This window comes from Cydia fagiglandana, chromosome Z (genome assembly GCF_963556715.1).
Source record: "Cydia fagiglandana chromosome Z, ilCydFagi1.1, whole genome shotgun sequence".
NCBI classification, from domain to species: domain Eukaryota; kingdom Metazoa; phylum Arthropoda; class Insecta; order Lepidoptera; family Tortricidae; genus Cydia; species Cydia fagiglandana.
Window position 1 is genome coordinate 21,072,846 of NC_085959.1, and position 18,549 is coordinate 21,091,394.

At 34.5% G+C, this 18,549-nt stretch overlaps 1 protein-coding gene across 1 annotated transcript in view; it reads right to left on the reverse strand.

Annotated features, from left to right (window-relative positions):
- Window positions 1–17,741, reverse strand: part of LOC134679297 (basement membrane-specific heparan sulfate proteoglycan core protein) — a 181,665-nt gene extending 163,924 nt beyond the window's left edge. Inside the window, exon 1 of the mRNA XM_063538194.1 lies at window positions 17,589–17,741. Coding sequence (XP_063394264.1) covers window positions 17,589–17,651 — 63 coding nt within the window. The 5' untranslated portion in view covers window positions 17,652–17,741. The remainder of the gene's footprint in view (window positions 1–17,588) is intronic.
- Between the last annotated feature and the right edge of the window lie 808 nt (window positions 17,742–18,549).

Below are 18,549 nucleotides of genomic sequence, written 5' to 3' on the forward strand. Positions count from 1 at the left end.
AAACGAACTATTGGGTTAAAATCTATAACACACGAAAAAGTTCAGACAAATAAAATTACAGAATAACGTGTATATAATATTAAATAAAATGAATATTTACGGACAATCTTACACAGACAAGGACACTTGCATCAAAATATAAATCATATAAGCAAACTCCAATTTGCTTTCATTAAGACAGAGTGAGATGAAATGCAAATGATTTATGTGTGCAGTTAAACACTTATGTATAATTGTATAAATTAGTTCAATAAAGCACAATGAACGCAGGCCATCGACGTCGCCGGCGCAATTGAATGACCAACTGACTGAATGACAGGCCGCGAAATTTGACAATTATTCTATTATTATTTTTATTAGTTGAATTCGCAAAATCGGTTACAAGTTATAACTCGAGTTATAACCGTGACATGTCTTGACCAAATATATCAACGAGAAAAATATGTATACGGATATATAATTTTGTTAAGGCCCCGTGCACTTACTGAGCGTTTCCCGTCCCTCGCCCGTTTGGTGGGAATCGTACAATAAGCGTGACGTGTGTGCCCGGGTGATCGCGGATATCATACCACGTGTCCCAAAATTCAACGATAAGCTGGCACCAGAAGATGGTTCGCTCATGACTACTCGAGGAAAAATAATAAAAAGGAATGAAAAATTTTAGACACGGTCGTTAAAAATACCATTAGGGGTGTCGATTTTTTTTTTTTTTTTTGTAATTTTATAATAAATTGAGATTTTTTTTTTCTTCGACTAGTCATGAGCAGGTCCATCTTTTGGTGCCAGCTTATCGTTGAATTTTGGGACACGTGGTTTGTATTATTATTTTTTTTTTTTGTAAGTGCCAACAAATAACAGTTATCGATGAGTTTGATCAAATATAAATTGTAAAACTGTATGGGGATGCTACACACGAAAAGTCACGTGACTATTTCCATACATTATTTAAGTGTCCATTGGCATTTTTAATGATAGACCGGGAGATAGTGACACATTTTACTGGGTCATTTGTACCAGTACGGCGGTTCGTCAGGGGTCTAAGTACGTAATGAACGAAATAAAAATGATGGTCATAGCGCTGGTACCGGCGGCCCAATCGCCTGGGCGTTAGTCGAACGTGTCGGATAAAATACGAGTGTCGAACGATTTGTTCCACAAAAATCCTCGTATTTTCCGATAGGCCATAAAAAAGAAGTAGGCGGTAGCGTAATGCCATACTTCTCCGATGTGACTTACAGCCCGCCATACTGAGGCGAACACATTAATTTAAAAAAAACAATTCAATCATTTGTGCCAAGCTAATTTTTGCACAGGTGATCATCGTCGAGCAGCCATTCATGGACATCACCATGCCATACTTTTCGGATGGTTCCAAATGGCCGCCATACCGCCGCAAGGGAGTTAATTTTTTTTTATTGCTAAACGACGAACGGAGAAGTATGGCATTACGCTACCGCCTACTTCTTTTTTATGGAGTATCGGAAAATACGAGGATTTTTGTGGAACAAATCGTTCGACACTCGTATTTTATCTGACACGTTCGACTAACGCCCACGCGATTGGGCCGCCGGTACCAGCGCTAAGACCATCATTTTTCTTTCCTTCATTACGTACTTAGACCCCTGACGAACCGCCATACTGGTACAAATGACCCAGTAAAATGTGTCACTATCTCCCGGTCTATGAGCTATAACACCAACTAACTAACCGCAACTATTGAAATACTTGTAGGTATTTACAGCAGCTTCAATTTCGCTTGATTTGCTTAAAGGGCAGCTGACTTGTGGTAGTGTAGTTCACTAATAAAATAGATAACCTAATTCTGGACTGCTATTCATATGTTACTCTGGGATCGGGTTATCTTATTTATTACTGAACTACTAAATACAAGGAAATTAAGTTAGTGAAAGTTAAAGGACGGATCAAATAATACAGCATGTTGGTGCCTATAAATAAAATTGAAAATTTTTAATATACGATATAGTTTATTATTGGGTTAGTTGTCATAAAGAATGATTATTTTCAGTACCTATATTTATTATACCATCAAATTAGGTCAGTTAGTTGATTATTGAGTTAGTAGACACTATGGAATGATTATTTTCAGTATATTTCTTATACCATCTAATTAGGTCAGTCAGTTGATTATTGAGTTAGTAGACACTATGGAATGATTATTTTCAGTATATTTATTATACCATCAAATTAGGTCAGTTAGTTGATTATTGAGTTAGTAGACACTATGGAATGATTATTTTCAGTATATTTATTATACCATCAAATTAGGTCAGTTAGTTGATTATTGAGTTAGTAGACACTATGGAATGATTATTTTCAGTATATTTATTATACCATCAAATTAGGTCAGTTAGTTGATTATTGAGTTAGTAGACACTATGGAATGATTATTTTCAGTATATTTCTTATACCATCAAATTAGGTCAGTTAGTTGATTATTGAGTTAGTAGACACTATGGAATGATTTTTTTCAGTATATTTATTATACCATCAAATTAGGTCAGTTAGTTGATTATTGAGTTAGTAGACACTATGGAATGATTATTTTCAGTATATTTATTATACCATCAAATTATGTCAGTTAGTTTATTATTGAGTTAGTAGACACTATGGAATGATTATTTTCAGTATATTTCTTATACCATCAAATTAGGTCAGTTAGTAAGTAAGTCTATTTTATTAAAGATGTTGTCGGAAGGTCTCACGGCCGCGTTCAGAAATGGGTCGCGCGTCGCACCGCACCGCGGCAGCGTACTGTCACTGTGACAAAATGGGTCCTCGAACTTGGCCAATTACATGTGCGGTTCTCATGGGGCCAATGAGCTGTATCGTCTACTTAATACATATTTAAAAAGAACTGTTTTTTTGGTAAGTTAATATTCTGTGAATCAAAAGAAAAAACCTACAGTAGGTACCTAAATGATATAATCACTGAAACTCATTTAATTGAGTACATGTATTGTTAAATTTGTTATGTTTATTAAATGGCATAATATTATTTACTAAAAAAAAGAATGTTGACTTAACTGTTGAGCTCACACGATTAATCATCATTAAATATTATTCAGTTTAGTTGACATACACTAATTAGTACAGTTATATAGGTTAGTTATTATTTATGATTGCGCTTGACTATTTAAATTTTGCCATCGGAACCTATTTTACCGTTACGAAGGAATATAATAGCCGCGCTTGACCTCTTCGCACACCGCGTGCGCGCTATGTCAGGATCACCACCAATCCAGTTTTTCGAGAATCATCTTTGTGACTCAGTTATCCTTCCATTCGGTTTCGACACCGATGAAGAGTGCTACGCGGCCAACGCGCGATTTTAGGGTGCATATATTACGAAATTTACAGTTCGTCATTTTATCAAAACGTCCTTTTATAGTTTATTTTAATCATATTTATTTGTTTATTTAATCCTTGCTGCACAAAAGATGACACGTCGTACAAATATGCTATAATAGGACATTCTTACACAGATATAATAGGACATTCTTACACAGATTGACTAAGAATGTCCTATTATATCTGTGTAAGAATAAGACATTATCTACCGGTCAATGGGCTAAGCAGATACCTAAGTTGTAGTGTACGCAATGCAATATTGACGATTAGGTACTTTAAGGACACAAATATATATGGGTATAGGTACAGATGTAGTTCATAATTGTTTTCCTTCATATTTTCATGGAAACGTTCGTATTTGTCATGCTACTTCAGTCAACCTCATTACATTTTGTACCGAGACTGACTGAAATAGCAAGACAGACATTCGTACGTTTCCGTGAAAATACTAAGGAAAATAATCAAACGCTACATCTGTAAAACCATAAATAATACCCGTTAAGAGTTTCCAGTACTGCCAGCAAAGTACTCACCTAAAGATTTTTTAAATGCAAGCCTCTTCGGACACTGTATAATTTTAACAGGGAGACTATTCCTAAGACGAACTGCTTGAATATTTATAGAAAGAGTTGGACATGTAAAGGATGACTCACGCTAGACCGGGCCGGGCCCGGACCGAGACGTTCGACATTCACGTGGTGCTTTCCATAGATAACGAAACACCAGAAGCTCCAGCCTGGCCCCGGTAAGGTCTAGCATGAGTGTTATTTTATTGGCACACCTACAGTCGATTTTATAAATATGTAAATGTACATTTCTTCATATGTACATGTAGTGGTTTGGATAATTTAGGTACTTGTGCATTTGCTCTCAGATAATATTCCCATTAGATTATGATTTTTTTTTTGTTTATGTTTTGTGTATTTGGGTCTGTTTTGTTTTACCTCAAGCCTGTAAAAAGGCCCCCCATTTCATGGTATTTTTAATCTTGCATTTGTCTTGGCAAGTTGTGATTTGTGGGTAGTTATAGAAAGATTACATAATTATTTTGTTCCTTCGTTCCTACGGCAAACCGTCAGTCAGCTCTCGATTAAAGTCGACAAAACTGAAATTTATTTAATCAATCCCACCGATAAATCCTAGCCGAAGGGTGGACACAAGACCGCAAAAATAACAAATGATTATTTAAATTTGCAGCAATATTTGATCACAATAAAAGAATTCACGCTCTGTCAAAACCCCGAGATTATCTATTTTAAATTTTTCAAGTAAGAGCGATACGCATAGGCTTGAGAAAACCAAGATATTCAACGATCGCATAAAATGAGGAACATGCACGGTGCTAGCAAATAATTATACAAATTATTAGGAAGAGATTATGTTAAGTTTTTCTGCCTACTTTACCTAATGTTCATCTTTTTATTTGGTAGTACCTTTTAACGCTCGCATCTCATCTCTATTAATTAAACTAATTGCTACTAGGTAGTTTTGTTCAATACATTTAGTTTGTTTATCAAAATACTAGTTTCCTATAGTCGTTTCGTTGTCAATCGCGCAGGCCGAGTTGGCGGCGCGCGGCGAACGTTAACGACAAATGCTTGCGTACACAACACAAGGTCTTGGACTGTGACTTCACCGTCTCACACCACATAAAAAATACTTACGTAAGTGTCAAAGTTCTATTAAAGACCAGAATTTTTACTGCAGCATCGATTTAACGCGACTATCTACTATGAAACTTATTATTCAAATTCGAGGAATTGTTAGAATATTTTAATTAGATACCTACTTAAACTGCATGAAAGGTATATGGGCAGGTTCTTGAGAGATTCTCTGCACGTCCACCAAAATGAACCCGCAAATGTGTCACCAGCGCCATTCTGTTCATGCATAACAATTTAAATACAATGAGCTCTTATTCGACTTCAGACCTATTTATAAATGTATACTGATTCACTCGTTTCAAGCACAATTGAGAAAATAAACAGTTGTCTTTATGACAGCATTAGACTAATTTAAATGAAAACTATCAAATACTTAACAACTCCTAGGTAAACCGTTTAGACAACAACGGTTTCAGTCACTTGAATTGGTAGTCGCTATTGGTATCGGTTGTTGTCTAGATAATTTTAAATATGTCTCACGAAAGTTTAATTTTGATTAACTTCTAGGTAAATAACTAAGGTACTTCAATAACTTCGAAAATAAACGATAAACACATAAAATATTCCAAAGACGCTGTGCCGTGCCATCTTCTTAATAACCAAACCACCCAACCAACCAATACCAACCAACCAATACCCAATAACCAATTTTGGTTCTTAGTAACCAAAATGGAAAAAAACTTAATAGGTATAGGTACTAAACATGTCTGTCTAACAGGTCGTATGTCACAGTTATTTATGTACTAAAAAAAATTACATGGAACTTGCTAACTATGTAAACAAAAGTCTCTAGTAAATTCAGCATCCAGAGACAATTTCAATATGGCGGTTTGTTTACATAGTTAGCAAGTTCCATAGAATGACACTTTAGGTACCTAAACGTATATTTATGATCTGCTACTCAGTTTTGTATTTAAACAAATAAATAATAATTGGCGATACATATTTAATTGATGATATAAAAACTTTGAAATTCGCAAGCATTGGCAGTCAATAAAATTTTTCACTTTACACAATGCAGTAGAAAGTATGTTTTAAGAACTTTGTGATTTTGTTTAATTATAGAATTGACATAATCAAAAATTTTTGGATGAAGACTATCGATGGACATAAAAAAAGTACCTTCGCGTACCTATCATTTCTCTATAGCGACATCCTTAATATAATAACGAAAGTAGTAACTTACAAAAGCTCTTAAATAAAATATGATGTGTCTGAATGGTCGGATCTTCCGCCAAATTACGTATGACATATATACATATAAAAACCTAAATGGACGACGTCAGTGACAGTGACAGCGTAAATATAGTGACCTTGGGGGCTGTTCATATATTACTTAAGACTTTTTAACCAGTTTTCATCGTCCCCAGAAAATAAGTCGATGACCCAATTTAATCTCAAACCTATAAATCTAATAATAATCTAATAATATGTAAATAATTTCTCAGATTTTTAGGGTTCCGTACCCAAAGGGTAAAACGGGACCCTATTACTAAGACTTCGCTGTCCGTCCGTCCGTCCGTCCGTCCGTCCGTCCGTCCGTCCGTCCGTCCGTCCGTCCGTCCGTCCGTCTGTCACCGGGCTGTATCTCACGAACCGTGATAGCTAGACAGTTGAAATTTTCACAGATGATGTATTTCTGTTGCCGCTATAACAACAAATACTAAAAACAGAATAAAATAAAGATTTGAATGGGGCTCCCATACAACAAACGTGATTTATGACCAAAGTTAAGCAACGTCGGGAGTGGTCAGTACTTGGATGGGTGACCGTTTCTTTTTTTGCTTTTTTTTTGTTTTTTTTTGCATTATGGTACGGAACCCTTCGTGCGCGAGTCCGACTCGCACTTGCCCGGTTTTTTATTAGTCGATGAATTATTTTTTTCTGTCGCTCATTGCCATGGTTAAGTAGGGTCAATATTTAAAGCCTGATTTGAAATATTTAAATACGCTTTTTGGTGGTAGCTAAAATCTCTTAGGGTGACTGCTATAATTATTGGCCACTAAATAGTCTTAATAATTTTCCACCCTTAACAATAAGACTTATTTTGGCTTCTCTCTTTCTGATTTGTTATACTTTGCACTTCAAATGTAGGTATATAAGTATATCTTACGTTTTGCATATGAAGTCGTAAACCACATAAGCCAGTTACTATTTGTATGACAACGGTCATCATAAACCTTATTAAAGTGCTAGCCACTTTAGCATTACATTATGTTTAGACAGTTTGAGGTCAAATAAATTGATGTAAATTAAATTGCTTTGATACGACGTCATCATTACCTATTATTTCTCATAGATATAGGTAATGATACAAATAATTACCCACCTGTTGAATCAAAAATGACCAGCCAAGCTGTTATCGGACAATTTAGAATATACGTGTGGCGTATGCTAATATACTTACTTTACTCTTTGAGCGTATGTCATCATAGTTAATTTAAATTATTCACTGAGTGACTACTCAGCGTCCAAACAACTCGGAATTCGGATACACTTGTTTAGGTTGGTAAGTACCCTGGGTTATACCACAGGGTTAAAGTTATACTTGTAGCTCCGGGTATAACCAGTTTACCCCATTAGTGGCTAACCCTGGATGGCGCATGTGGGCCTAAGAATATAATCTAATATAGTAATACGTGTAATTTATAAAATTCATAAACGTAAATAAGTTCAACAACATCAAATTTAAATAGGCTTTACAGTGCACCAAGCAAGCTGATTCTCTTGATAGCATGATGCCTTATAAACAACTACCTACTTGTACACATCCGCTGCACTAAGATTAAGCAACTGCAAGATGTAGGTCGTTTGTGTTATCACATTTTTAGATAAGTTTCCGTTTCCTAATCTTACTTAGACTCGATGAACGATGTAGAATTTTTGGATAATGAATAGATTTGAATTTCTACAACATAGGTTAAAATATTTACATAAAAATAATTTGTTTTCTAATAATAGGTACTTTCGGTACCTACTCGTAGGTATTACTTGCTCCAATTATCAGCCATAGTAGGGCACGGAAACGTCAAAAAATAGATACCCAAATTTAAAACATAAGGTGCAGAGGGATAATTTAGACTGCGGGGTAATTTCACTAATCGAAATGTCTTCCATGTTTTACAATACCTATTAACTAGAGTGCCATTGTATGGCCAGATAGCGAAAAATATGTGTTTATTGTGTGTGACTCCAGTTGATAATGTAAAACATGAAAGATATTTCGATTAAGGTACTTGCGCCTAATAAGGCCCACTATTAATTTATTTTTTTATTTTTTTCATTTTTGATATGAACTTGCAATTTTGTCTATGGTACTAACCAAACATGGGCAAGAAATTTAAACTCATTTACACTTATAAAAGTATGAAATTATGAAATTGAGCAAGCTTTAAAACTGGGCCTTATTAGGTGCAAGTACCTTAGTTTAAATTACCCCACAGTCTAAGTTGCCTTAACATAATAGGAGAATGTTAGTCTTTTAAGAAATCATGACTAAATGGAATAAAAAATTCAAATAATAAGAGATTATTTTATATTATTATTTTTTACTAGCATATACGAGTGTCCCACTGCTGGGGCCTTCCCTCTTTCCCGCCACTTCGTCCTAGACAATGCTCACAACTTCTACTCTTTACAAACGCCCCGTGATCTATCCTGTGAGATCCAGTCTGTGTCTGGCGCAGCATCCCGGGGCATTCGGCAGAAGAGTGCCCTGTCCAGTCCCAAATCAAGAGTGAACAGGCACCTTCTGGGCGAGCTCGCTCCATCGTAGGCCACGTCTACGCCTCGGCTAGTCTGTGGCCATGAGTAAACCCATGCATAATAAAAAAAAAAAAAACTTGTAACTAATTGTTATTCATAGTTTTTTGACAGATTGCTCATTTTTACACTTTGAACTCTTTTATCTGTCACTTTTATCTATCATAAAGTTATTAAATAACTAACGCACAAGTACACATAGGCACATATGTACTTGTATGTACTATGCGGTTTTTCATACAATACAATAAAACAATACGAACTTCAATTGTTTTACAAGTGATTAACTCGCAGCCCCAAGCGTTTAATGACTTAATTTGTCTCATGATACAAGCAAATTGGCATCGTTATCGACGACAAGTATTGTGCAAGGCGCTAGTGCTGGGTCACTTTTGATAAACTGCTCAGATAAGTGTACCAAAAATGTACCTATTTTCGTTAATTTATCGCATATATGTACGAGTGTGCTGACTGAAAATGAGGGATTGAGTCTTGGAAGACTGATAACACCCAGGATAACCCCGGACGAGGCAATCACTTGCATAACACTTTTCTGTTGCTTGAATTTTGTCTTGCTACAGACAACTGAAATGACAGACGTGCGAAAAGAAATTAATTAGTATTAAAGGGTCAAACAGATCACTGTGTTACGTTCTCTCCTGTAGACATACACAAGAGTTAAGGGCTATAAAGGTTAATTTTCTTATTTAACCCTGACCCACGTAAAAAGGTCCTCCTGTTATTTACAGAACTATGATAAAATCATTACTTACATGCCCACAAGCTGTTAACTATTGCCCACAGGAGAGAAAAATGTACAGTTCACGCGAACACGCTAGTATTCTCTCCTGTGGATAAGGGTTAAATAAGAAAATTAATCTTTATAGCCCTTAACTCTTGTGTATTTCTACAGGAAAGAACGTAACACAGTGATCTGTTTGACCCTAAAATAGGCATTTCTACTTTTACTTAGACTTTTATTAGCTTAGTTGTCCGTAGTGGTACTAAACTTGAAAAAGATAAGTGAACAGAAATACTCAAATACGACTAACATTTAAGACCTGAAGGTAACCCAAATGGTTTAGGAAAATGTATAATAATAACGAAATGCACTGACATTCTACAAATAAAATTATAGGTAGGTATGACATGTTTAAAGGTCTGTAACGATTTTGAAAGTGTTAATTTATACGTCATAATTTCATAAAATTTGACATCCGCACTTCTTGTGTTATCAAAATCGTTGCAGACTTGTCTTGGTCTAACTCTAGAAGTTAAGGAAGTTTTCTGAAATCAAAAATAAGAAAATAGGTTAAATTAATATTAACACTAATTTTATTATTTTATTTTAAAAGATCTATGATTCGACACACGAGGCTAAATTGATAGCTTATGAGCTGTTTTATCAGTTCATTTTATTATCGATTGTCCACGGGATATGTAGTTATAATTAGTACATGCACAAACCTACAAACGAGTATCTACATGTAAAATTGTTATATTTAGGAAACGACGGCGCCGATTTGGTAGATAAGATAAACTATATTTTTGGGGTTCCGTACCCGATGGCTATTAGGTAGATACTAAGTTTGTGCCATGTCTTTGACCGTGCGACTGTCTGTCAACTGGTGTGAGCTTGGCGTGAGCACGTCCGTCAAATTCACAGAATGTGTTTTTATTTTGCCGCTATAATTACAAAAGTTACAGACAATAATCCCTAATCAAACTATTTTAAAAATGAGAGGATATACCTCATACAAAAGGGTTTTATTTCTTTTACATTGTTAGATCTCAATAACAATTAAATATTGCGATACGACGAGGAAATGCTGCCAGCACCTACGGCACCAAGTCGCAAGGGGTTAGTTTTTATTAGTTATTTATTTTAAGATTAGTTTTATTTATTTTGACTTTAATCATTTATTTACATACAAGACTACTACATTACTAAACGAAATTATTAACTAATAAATCTGAAATAGGCCGTTGAGGCATTGTACCAAGGATGCTGACGGCATTTCCTCGCTGTATCGCAATGCTGATACGTTGTACGAGGAAGCCGCCAGTTCTTCGGTCACTAGTTACGTCAACCAGACGCTTTGCAATTTCTGCGATCAACTTATGCACTTTGGGACCCCATGAACCTAGAGTTTCAACTCCAAATGGTTTATTTATTTTTAGATTAAGTTTTAAAGGTTAGTTATTTAATTATGTTTTATATTAAGTTTGTTAGTAATTTTTCGGTTTATTTTATTGTCTGAGATTAAATACTTATTCGTAGTAAACATTAAAAACCTTATACTTGATGTACTTAAAGAAAAATAACTTATGCCGTTTTGAAAAGACTAGATACGTTGGTAAAAAAAATGTGCAATGGTACGGAACCCCCAGAACTGAGACCGGGATTTTTTTTCATGTTGATGACTGTTTAAAGCATCGTTTGGGTAAACATAATGACGACCACCGGCATTCCTTTCGCGTAGAAACAAAGCCTTTATGAACGGTCTAGTCTAGACTATCAATTTCCGTATTAAAAAGACTTCCAGGTTTCATGTTTGCTGAAAACCTGATTGTGTGTTTCTTGATAATATTTGGATGCATTGTGCTTTATCGAAAATCGAAATGTTATGAATAACTCAAAAAATATCATAATTATATTCACTTGGCATTTTTTTCTTATTGCCTATATAGTTTTTAGCATAAGTTTTTAATGTTCTTAAATTTCGTACCCTAGAGGCATAACACTTGAAGTGCCATTTTAGTAATATTACAGTATTCTTTTTATAATTTCTTTTTATTTTCTTCGTCTATTTTATTAGTATATTTTAGTTTTTATATAATATTATCAGTATTAATTTAATTTTTAAGTAGGTTTATTTTAATTTGAATTTAGTTTTTAAATCTTTAATTCATAGTTAATTTTAATTTTACAGGCGAAGCGACTTTGTGTCAAAATTTGTCTAACGAAGATTTTCGACATAAATGATACACAAAAGATTTCAGTCACATTTTTTTTATGAACAGTAAATATATTTGACATGAATATATATTACTTTACGAGATACCTATCATTTTGTACTTCTACGGTTTTAGATTCACAAATTATTTGTGGATCTCAAAACATTTTTTTTGAGACTTAGAAAGAACGACACTTATAGTTAGCCCCAAAAAAAGTAGTAAAATCTCTAGAAATGTTTATTCCTTCGGAAAATACTGTATTAGTTCATATTTGTTAACTCAAATAACTTTACGGCAAAAAATGATAAGGTAACCGATAAACTAACAAAAAAGTCTTATCACAGTTAAAGTTAGCTAAAACCGTCCCACATTGACATTACCTCAAATGTAAAACCCTTATAGAATCTGTCTGACAAGAGGTCAAAACCCTTTATCTCGGAAACGCGTGGAGGTTGCTATAGAGTTGAAATTTAAACCATATACTTAGGTCTACAGTCGTTTGAAGATTTCTTGCAAAGTTACCTAACATACTTAAACAAACACACAGCCGTTTATTTCGGCACTCTTGAAGGATCGAAATTTACATATCCGTTGACCTAGACTAGAACTATGAAATTTGGCAAGTAATGTCATATTTTACTACAAGTACCTACAGGAAGAAATCAGAAAAAAAATATGTTATAAATGTACGGAACCCTCGGCGGGCTAGTCCGACTCGCACTTTTTTGTATAGATTCACGAGTTTTTGTATAGGTTCAGATTAAAACTGCAATTAAAATCTTGGGCTGATATTTGAGGCACTCAATTATAAATACCGTAGGGCCTTCAAGTTAGCTAAACCTTGTAAATTATAAATGAATGGATATGATGGATATATGTATATGGCTATTATAAAATTTTAATAAATATTCGAGTTAAAGTATCTCCTAATGAGGTACGACTTAAATTGAGAAATCCGCATATCTATTAATTACCTAACACATTCGCTATGCATCTTCCTTAAAAATTTAATGTTTACATTCTGTTTTTTTTCTACTCATTTTGAAATGTAGGCATATCAAACACGTGATCGTCAACAAAAATACTACAAGTATGACGCTCCATTCCTACATCCAATGTAACTATTGTAAGTCCCACAACTTGATGGTTCCACTATAGTACAGTCACCTGCAATAATATGTTACTCTTCGAAGGCCGCAAAAATATGTGACACGCTCTTGTGGATCCATAAATAAGACCGTGTCAGATATTTTTTCTGCCTTCGTTGTGTAACATATTATTGCAGGTGACTGTACCTATTAGTGTAGTGCAAATGTAATACGAGTAGGCCCTCTTTTCTTGTGGCCATTGAATAGATAATAATAATGGTGAACATCCAGTATCGTCACCAGGATATCAAAAGATAACCAACACCCTGCATAACTCTTTTTACATCGATAACATTAATGCGAGATATGCATGTTTACATATATCGTAAAGCTTTTAAGAAATGTGTTGTTGCTAAGATGCTAAATTGAATTCCATAAGCTAAGCGATGGGACCAAGCGTATGGGCAAATAAGCGGTATATTACGTTTTCCTGTTCGAACAAAGTGAAAACTCATAGTTGTCATCACTCTAACAAATGTTGTCAGTTTTAAACTTGATTAGGGGTATTTAGTTAAACCCAAGTCAATACACGCAGTCACTGTGTAGCTGTATCCCGTTATGATTTCTTCATTGTCATCAGTTATAGTTTTTGTTTATATACCTACATTTTATGCAGTAATCGGCATTTTGGTTGCTACACCGCGGGATATCAAGTTGAGATGGTAATATGAATACGCCACAAAGGGCGCAATACCAATTGAACTGTTTAAAAAAATGCTATTTAAGCGCAGGTAACGAATATATTCATAAAATATATGACATTAAATAAGCAGTTATCGAGGTAATTCATCCCGAGCAGCAACCAAAAGGCCCATCAATCAGTAACCAAAAAACTAAACATTCAAAATAAGTAGAAATCGCTATGCTAATCGGAAATGTAGATGCAAGCTATTAAGTTCCATTTTAAATTATGATATAAAGGTTTTCTGGACAGTTTTTATTCTTCTTTAATGCGGTAGTATTACAAGCTCTTCAGCTAAAGGGATTAGAGAAAAATATGTTTTCCATGTATCATGCTCGCTGCCTGTCACCCGCAGAGAACTACATTATTGTATGTATAATACCTACGTCTAAAGACTGAATCCGAATGAATAGAGTACTGAAGAAAGTTAAATGCGGGTCAGACACATCAGTAATAATTAACTTATTACTATTGTCATTACACTTTATTCATCATTCATTCCAGCCTTTTTATTCCAATCACTAATATAATATAATTTGTCCATAATAATAATGCCATGACTTATAAAGTAGAGATAGGTAATGTGATGTCATATTTTTAGGACAGGCTTAATTTATAGTATCTGGGAGACCGACCTTTGCTCGGAAAACATATGAAACCTCAAAAATGCGCGTTTTTTCAAAGATAACTCCTAGCTAGATCGATTTTTCGCCCCCGAAAACCCCCATATACCAAATTTTATCGAAATCGTTTGAGCCGTTTCCGAGATCCCCTAAATATATAAATAAATATACAAGAAGTTTGGTCGTTTAAAGGTATAAAATTACGATAAACTAATATAATACTGCTCTATGTATGTATGTAAGGTACTTAATTCTGCGATTATTTTGTTTTACGTTTTTTTCATTAGTTTAATATTCAGGTGCAAGACATTTAAATAATATAATACACTAAAACATATACAATAATGTATGTATAGCGTTAAAGATTTCAATTTAATTTACAGTAGTTGTTGACTTACTGTTTAAAAGTGTTTTAGTTTTCGTTGTAAACACAATTTTCATGTTTTTTAAGCGAGAACGCTTGTTAGGCGGCTGCTTGTGCGGAGGCGGAGAGTGCTTCCCATTAACTTGATAAAGGTTCAGTCGCGAGTGCAAGAGCGAATGAGCTACACGAGTAAACAATGAGCTTTATGACTGACAGACTACGAGAGACCTACATCGCAATCAATGCTTAGTTACGAACAAGGATTATTGAGTTATCCTTCACTAAACTTAAAACGTGTTATTATTTTCATAGGCAATATGCCTATAAATAAATTAGATTAAAATTACACTAATAGTTGTATGTGTAGAGTCTAGCTTTAATAAATAGTTTTTGGGTGTTTCACATTAAAATCCATTATTTGTAGAGTCATCAAAACTTAACCCCCGCCATACAATCCAACTTACACTCTCATTTAGTAAGCATATTGAAGTATGTGTGTAATATTTATCTGCGTGGTATTCGTTAGCGTTGCTAGAAATTGTATTTACTACAAAGAAAATAGAGTGAGTAGAGTAGCAAATTTTCATACAAAAATTCTACTACCGGAAATATGTAGATACATGTTACCTACTTAAATGCTAATGCCAAGTTTCTCGTAATTTCAGCATGTCGTTTTAAAATGAGAGCGTTAAATCGATTGTATGGGAACTGCTTTTTGACCGCGAGTTCTGTGACAAAAGTGATATTCGGATGGCAACTGCAGCTGCATTACTATTGCGATATTACTGCTACAACATGATGCGACCACTGTCACTGTCACTAACTCATAATCCTTGATATAATGAGTGATGGATTGAACGTTCTAATTGCGGCGTTATTGCGGCTACGAATGTCTCCCATTCTCAGCGTGCGTGCGCCCGCAACATCGTCGCAGCAGTAATGCAGCTGCAGTCGTCATCTGAACATTACCTTTAAATGGCGTATCGTTATCAACAGACATCTTAAATTTTATAGCATTTTTGGTGCAGCGGAGTGGTGTTAACGGAATTGGTATAGATCATTCCAGCTGAAATGGTAAATTAAGTTTTATATTAACGTAATTAACGCAAATTAATCATTGGGGCTGAAATTGTTTATACCAAATCCGTTAACACCACTCCGCTGCACCGATAATGCTATAACATTTTCGATGCCTGGTTATGAAAGTGTAACAGATGAAAATACTACAAACTGATAAAACTTCAAAAAATACTATTTACCACGTCCATTAGCCATATTGCTGTGTTTAATGCAATATAAAACAAACTAATTTTTTTCAAGATTTTCAATAAATTGTTTTGCCCGTCGAATCCAAGTAATGTTATATTGTTTTTAAGGTAATGAGAAGGTAACAGAACCAAGACGCTTCAGTATGAGTGAGATATTATGTATTAAGTATTTTATATAATTTTTTAAAACCAAATCTCACGGCGTATAGACTAAGTGTTAAGCCAAGTAGGTACCCACGACCCTTTAAGTCTAAATTCTGGTTACGGTACGAAGAAGTATACAAACCTAGTTGTTCATAAGCTTCTTCAAAACCTTTTTAGATTTCTTGGCAACTTTACGGCTATAGGCTAAAGTTTCCTTGGTTCATTCTATAAAAATAACTAAACTTCAGTTTAACAGATTTCAACGTATTTCTTTAAATTTCACTTAAAAAAGAACGGCTTATTGGCTAGCCTAAACATTAATGACAAGAAGGCATATTTATTATCTCAAAAGATCTTCATATTTACTTTTGATCAATGGGTAAGTCACAAATATAAAATGAAATATTTATTTAATGTACTGAATGATGTAATCTGCGTATATTTATGGCCTATCTTAATAGCGTCACTTAATTAGACTTGTAAACCAGTAAAACAACAAATTGTAAAAAAATACTTTGGCATTTTCAAACCAGTAACCTAAACCCAAAGGCATGAAAGTATAACGCGCAATATAAAGATAGGACGTATTGAAAATTCAAGACGTACCTATTTTAAAACGAAAAAAGATAGAATCAACATTTTTAATTATACTTTCAAATAGTTTTATTTTACTACCACGGTGCATATTTAATTTCTTATTATGCATGTTTTATTTATTTAATAAACAAGTTAATAAACATTAAGTTCAAAGTTACAAGGAAAGTATATAACTGTTATAAATAATAATTACTTTTTATAACAATAAATAAAAAAAACCAGAGAACCTCTTTAGTTTTTAACTACCTATATAAATATCGGTTTAGTGACTGGATATCCCATAGTCTAACTAAGGCCCCGCGATGTATGTTCCTAAATAATGTTGTGTAAGAGTTTTACAGAATACCTACTAAATAATAAATAATTTTATTGTACGTAACTATAATTATGTCTACCATGATTATATCTTTAAAAATATATTAATCATGAAACATAAAGTCGGTGAACCATATTTTATCGCTAGTCCTAAATAAAATAAATGTTGGTTTATCAACATTTACCTACCGGTAGGTTATCGTCTAGCTAGTCCGATGTCCAGCGTTTCTGCCAAGTTAAATAATGCCGGCTCTTCAACCATTATCATATGACTCTATCACAAACTCGCAAGCTGTATTGCTGATTTATTATTACAATTATTGTAAGTAAGTATTGCTTAACTGCTAATTTACAAACTACACAATAATTTTCTACTTAGTCTACTTTTGTATAAAACCATTTTCACTTTAATAGGCAACATTTAACAAATATTGAGTCCAACACCGGCGCCGCGCCGGCATGATTTGTAATGTAAGCAACTAGGTAGGTATATATACTAGTTGGTGTATAGTTACATATTACTGAAAACGAAATCTTTTATTAATATGATTTTTGTGGCAACCTTGTGTCTTAATTTATTGGTTAAAGAAAGCAAAAGTATTTCAAAAAAGTTTTTGCAAACTTATTTTCATAGCCGGCGTGCGCACGTTGGCTGGCTAACTTTATAGTTAAAATTCGACCGAAGTTGACTTACCTTTGTTACCAAGGAAGCGGAGATGAGCAGGAGGGCCGCTAAAGGGGCCCTTCCAGCCCTCATGGTATACCGCTGACAGCAAAAGTCGGATGATATTGAAGTGTGTGTTGTTAGGGCGCGACACCGACTACGCCGCGCCGCTGCCGAGCCGCGAATGACGGGCCCGTCGACTCGCTAACTTTGCGCTCAGCTTCACCACACACATCACCCGACAACATGCATCGTCGGCCTACGCAGCCTCGGAATGCGCTTTGTTCACAATAAGTACCTTAGCATGAAATTCAATAGCTAACAGCATAGGTTTACTTAGGATCCATTAACAACACTAAAGAAGTGCTATTACTGTATGAGATTTAATTTTAGAGCGTTGACGTAAACACGGATTACCTGTCGAAAATGTAATTTATTAGTATCGGAAAGGTGCGAATTTGTCTCGTTCCCGCGAACAAGTCTGAGCCCCAGTCCTGCAAAGTTCCATGACCTCACTCTCCTGCGCTTATCACATCGGCACATTACCATGACCAAAACGTAGTAACTGCGATACTATGATTGTTTACAAATCAGCTCTAAACTGAAATTGCAAAGGGTGCAGTTAACTGTTAAAAGCTTACAATGTGAATCAGTGATTTGTTATCATCGCATTTCGCTTACTTGCCTGTAAGTGCCTAGTGTAGGTACTGCAACCCGGTTCTCTATCTATTTTTACATATTAATACCTATGGTAGATAAAATTTAATGATGTGATGAAATCTTCGTATTCGCTTATTTCATATTCTTTTTTCTTTTCAGAAATAAGCATAGGTATTTCAAATGATTTGACACCTCTTTGGATACTAAAATGGTGTAAGGCATTATATATCAAAAATGCCTCTATTCCTTTCTTTCAACACCTTCCACTATTAGCCTCCAAACTGCTGGATTGATTTGATTACTAATAATGAATATTAAATTCATCTAAATT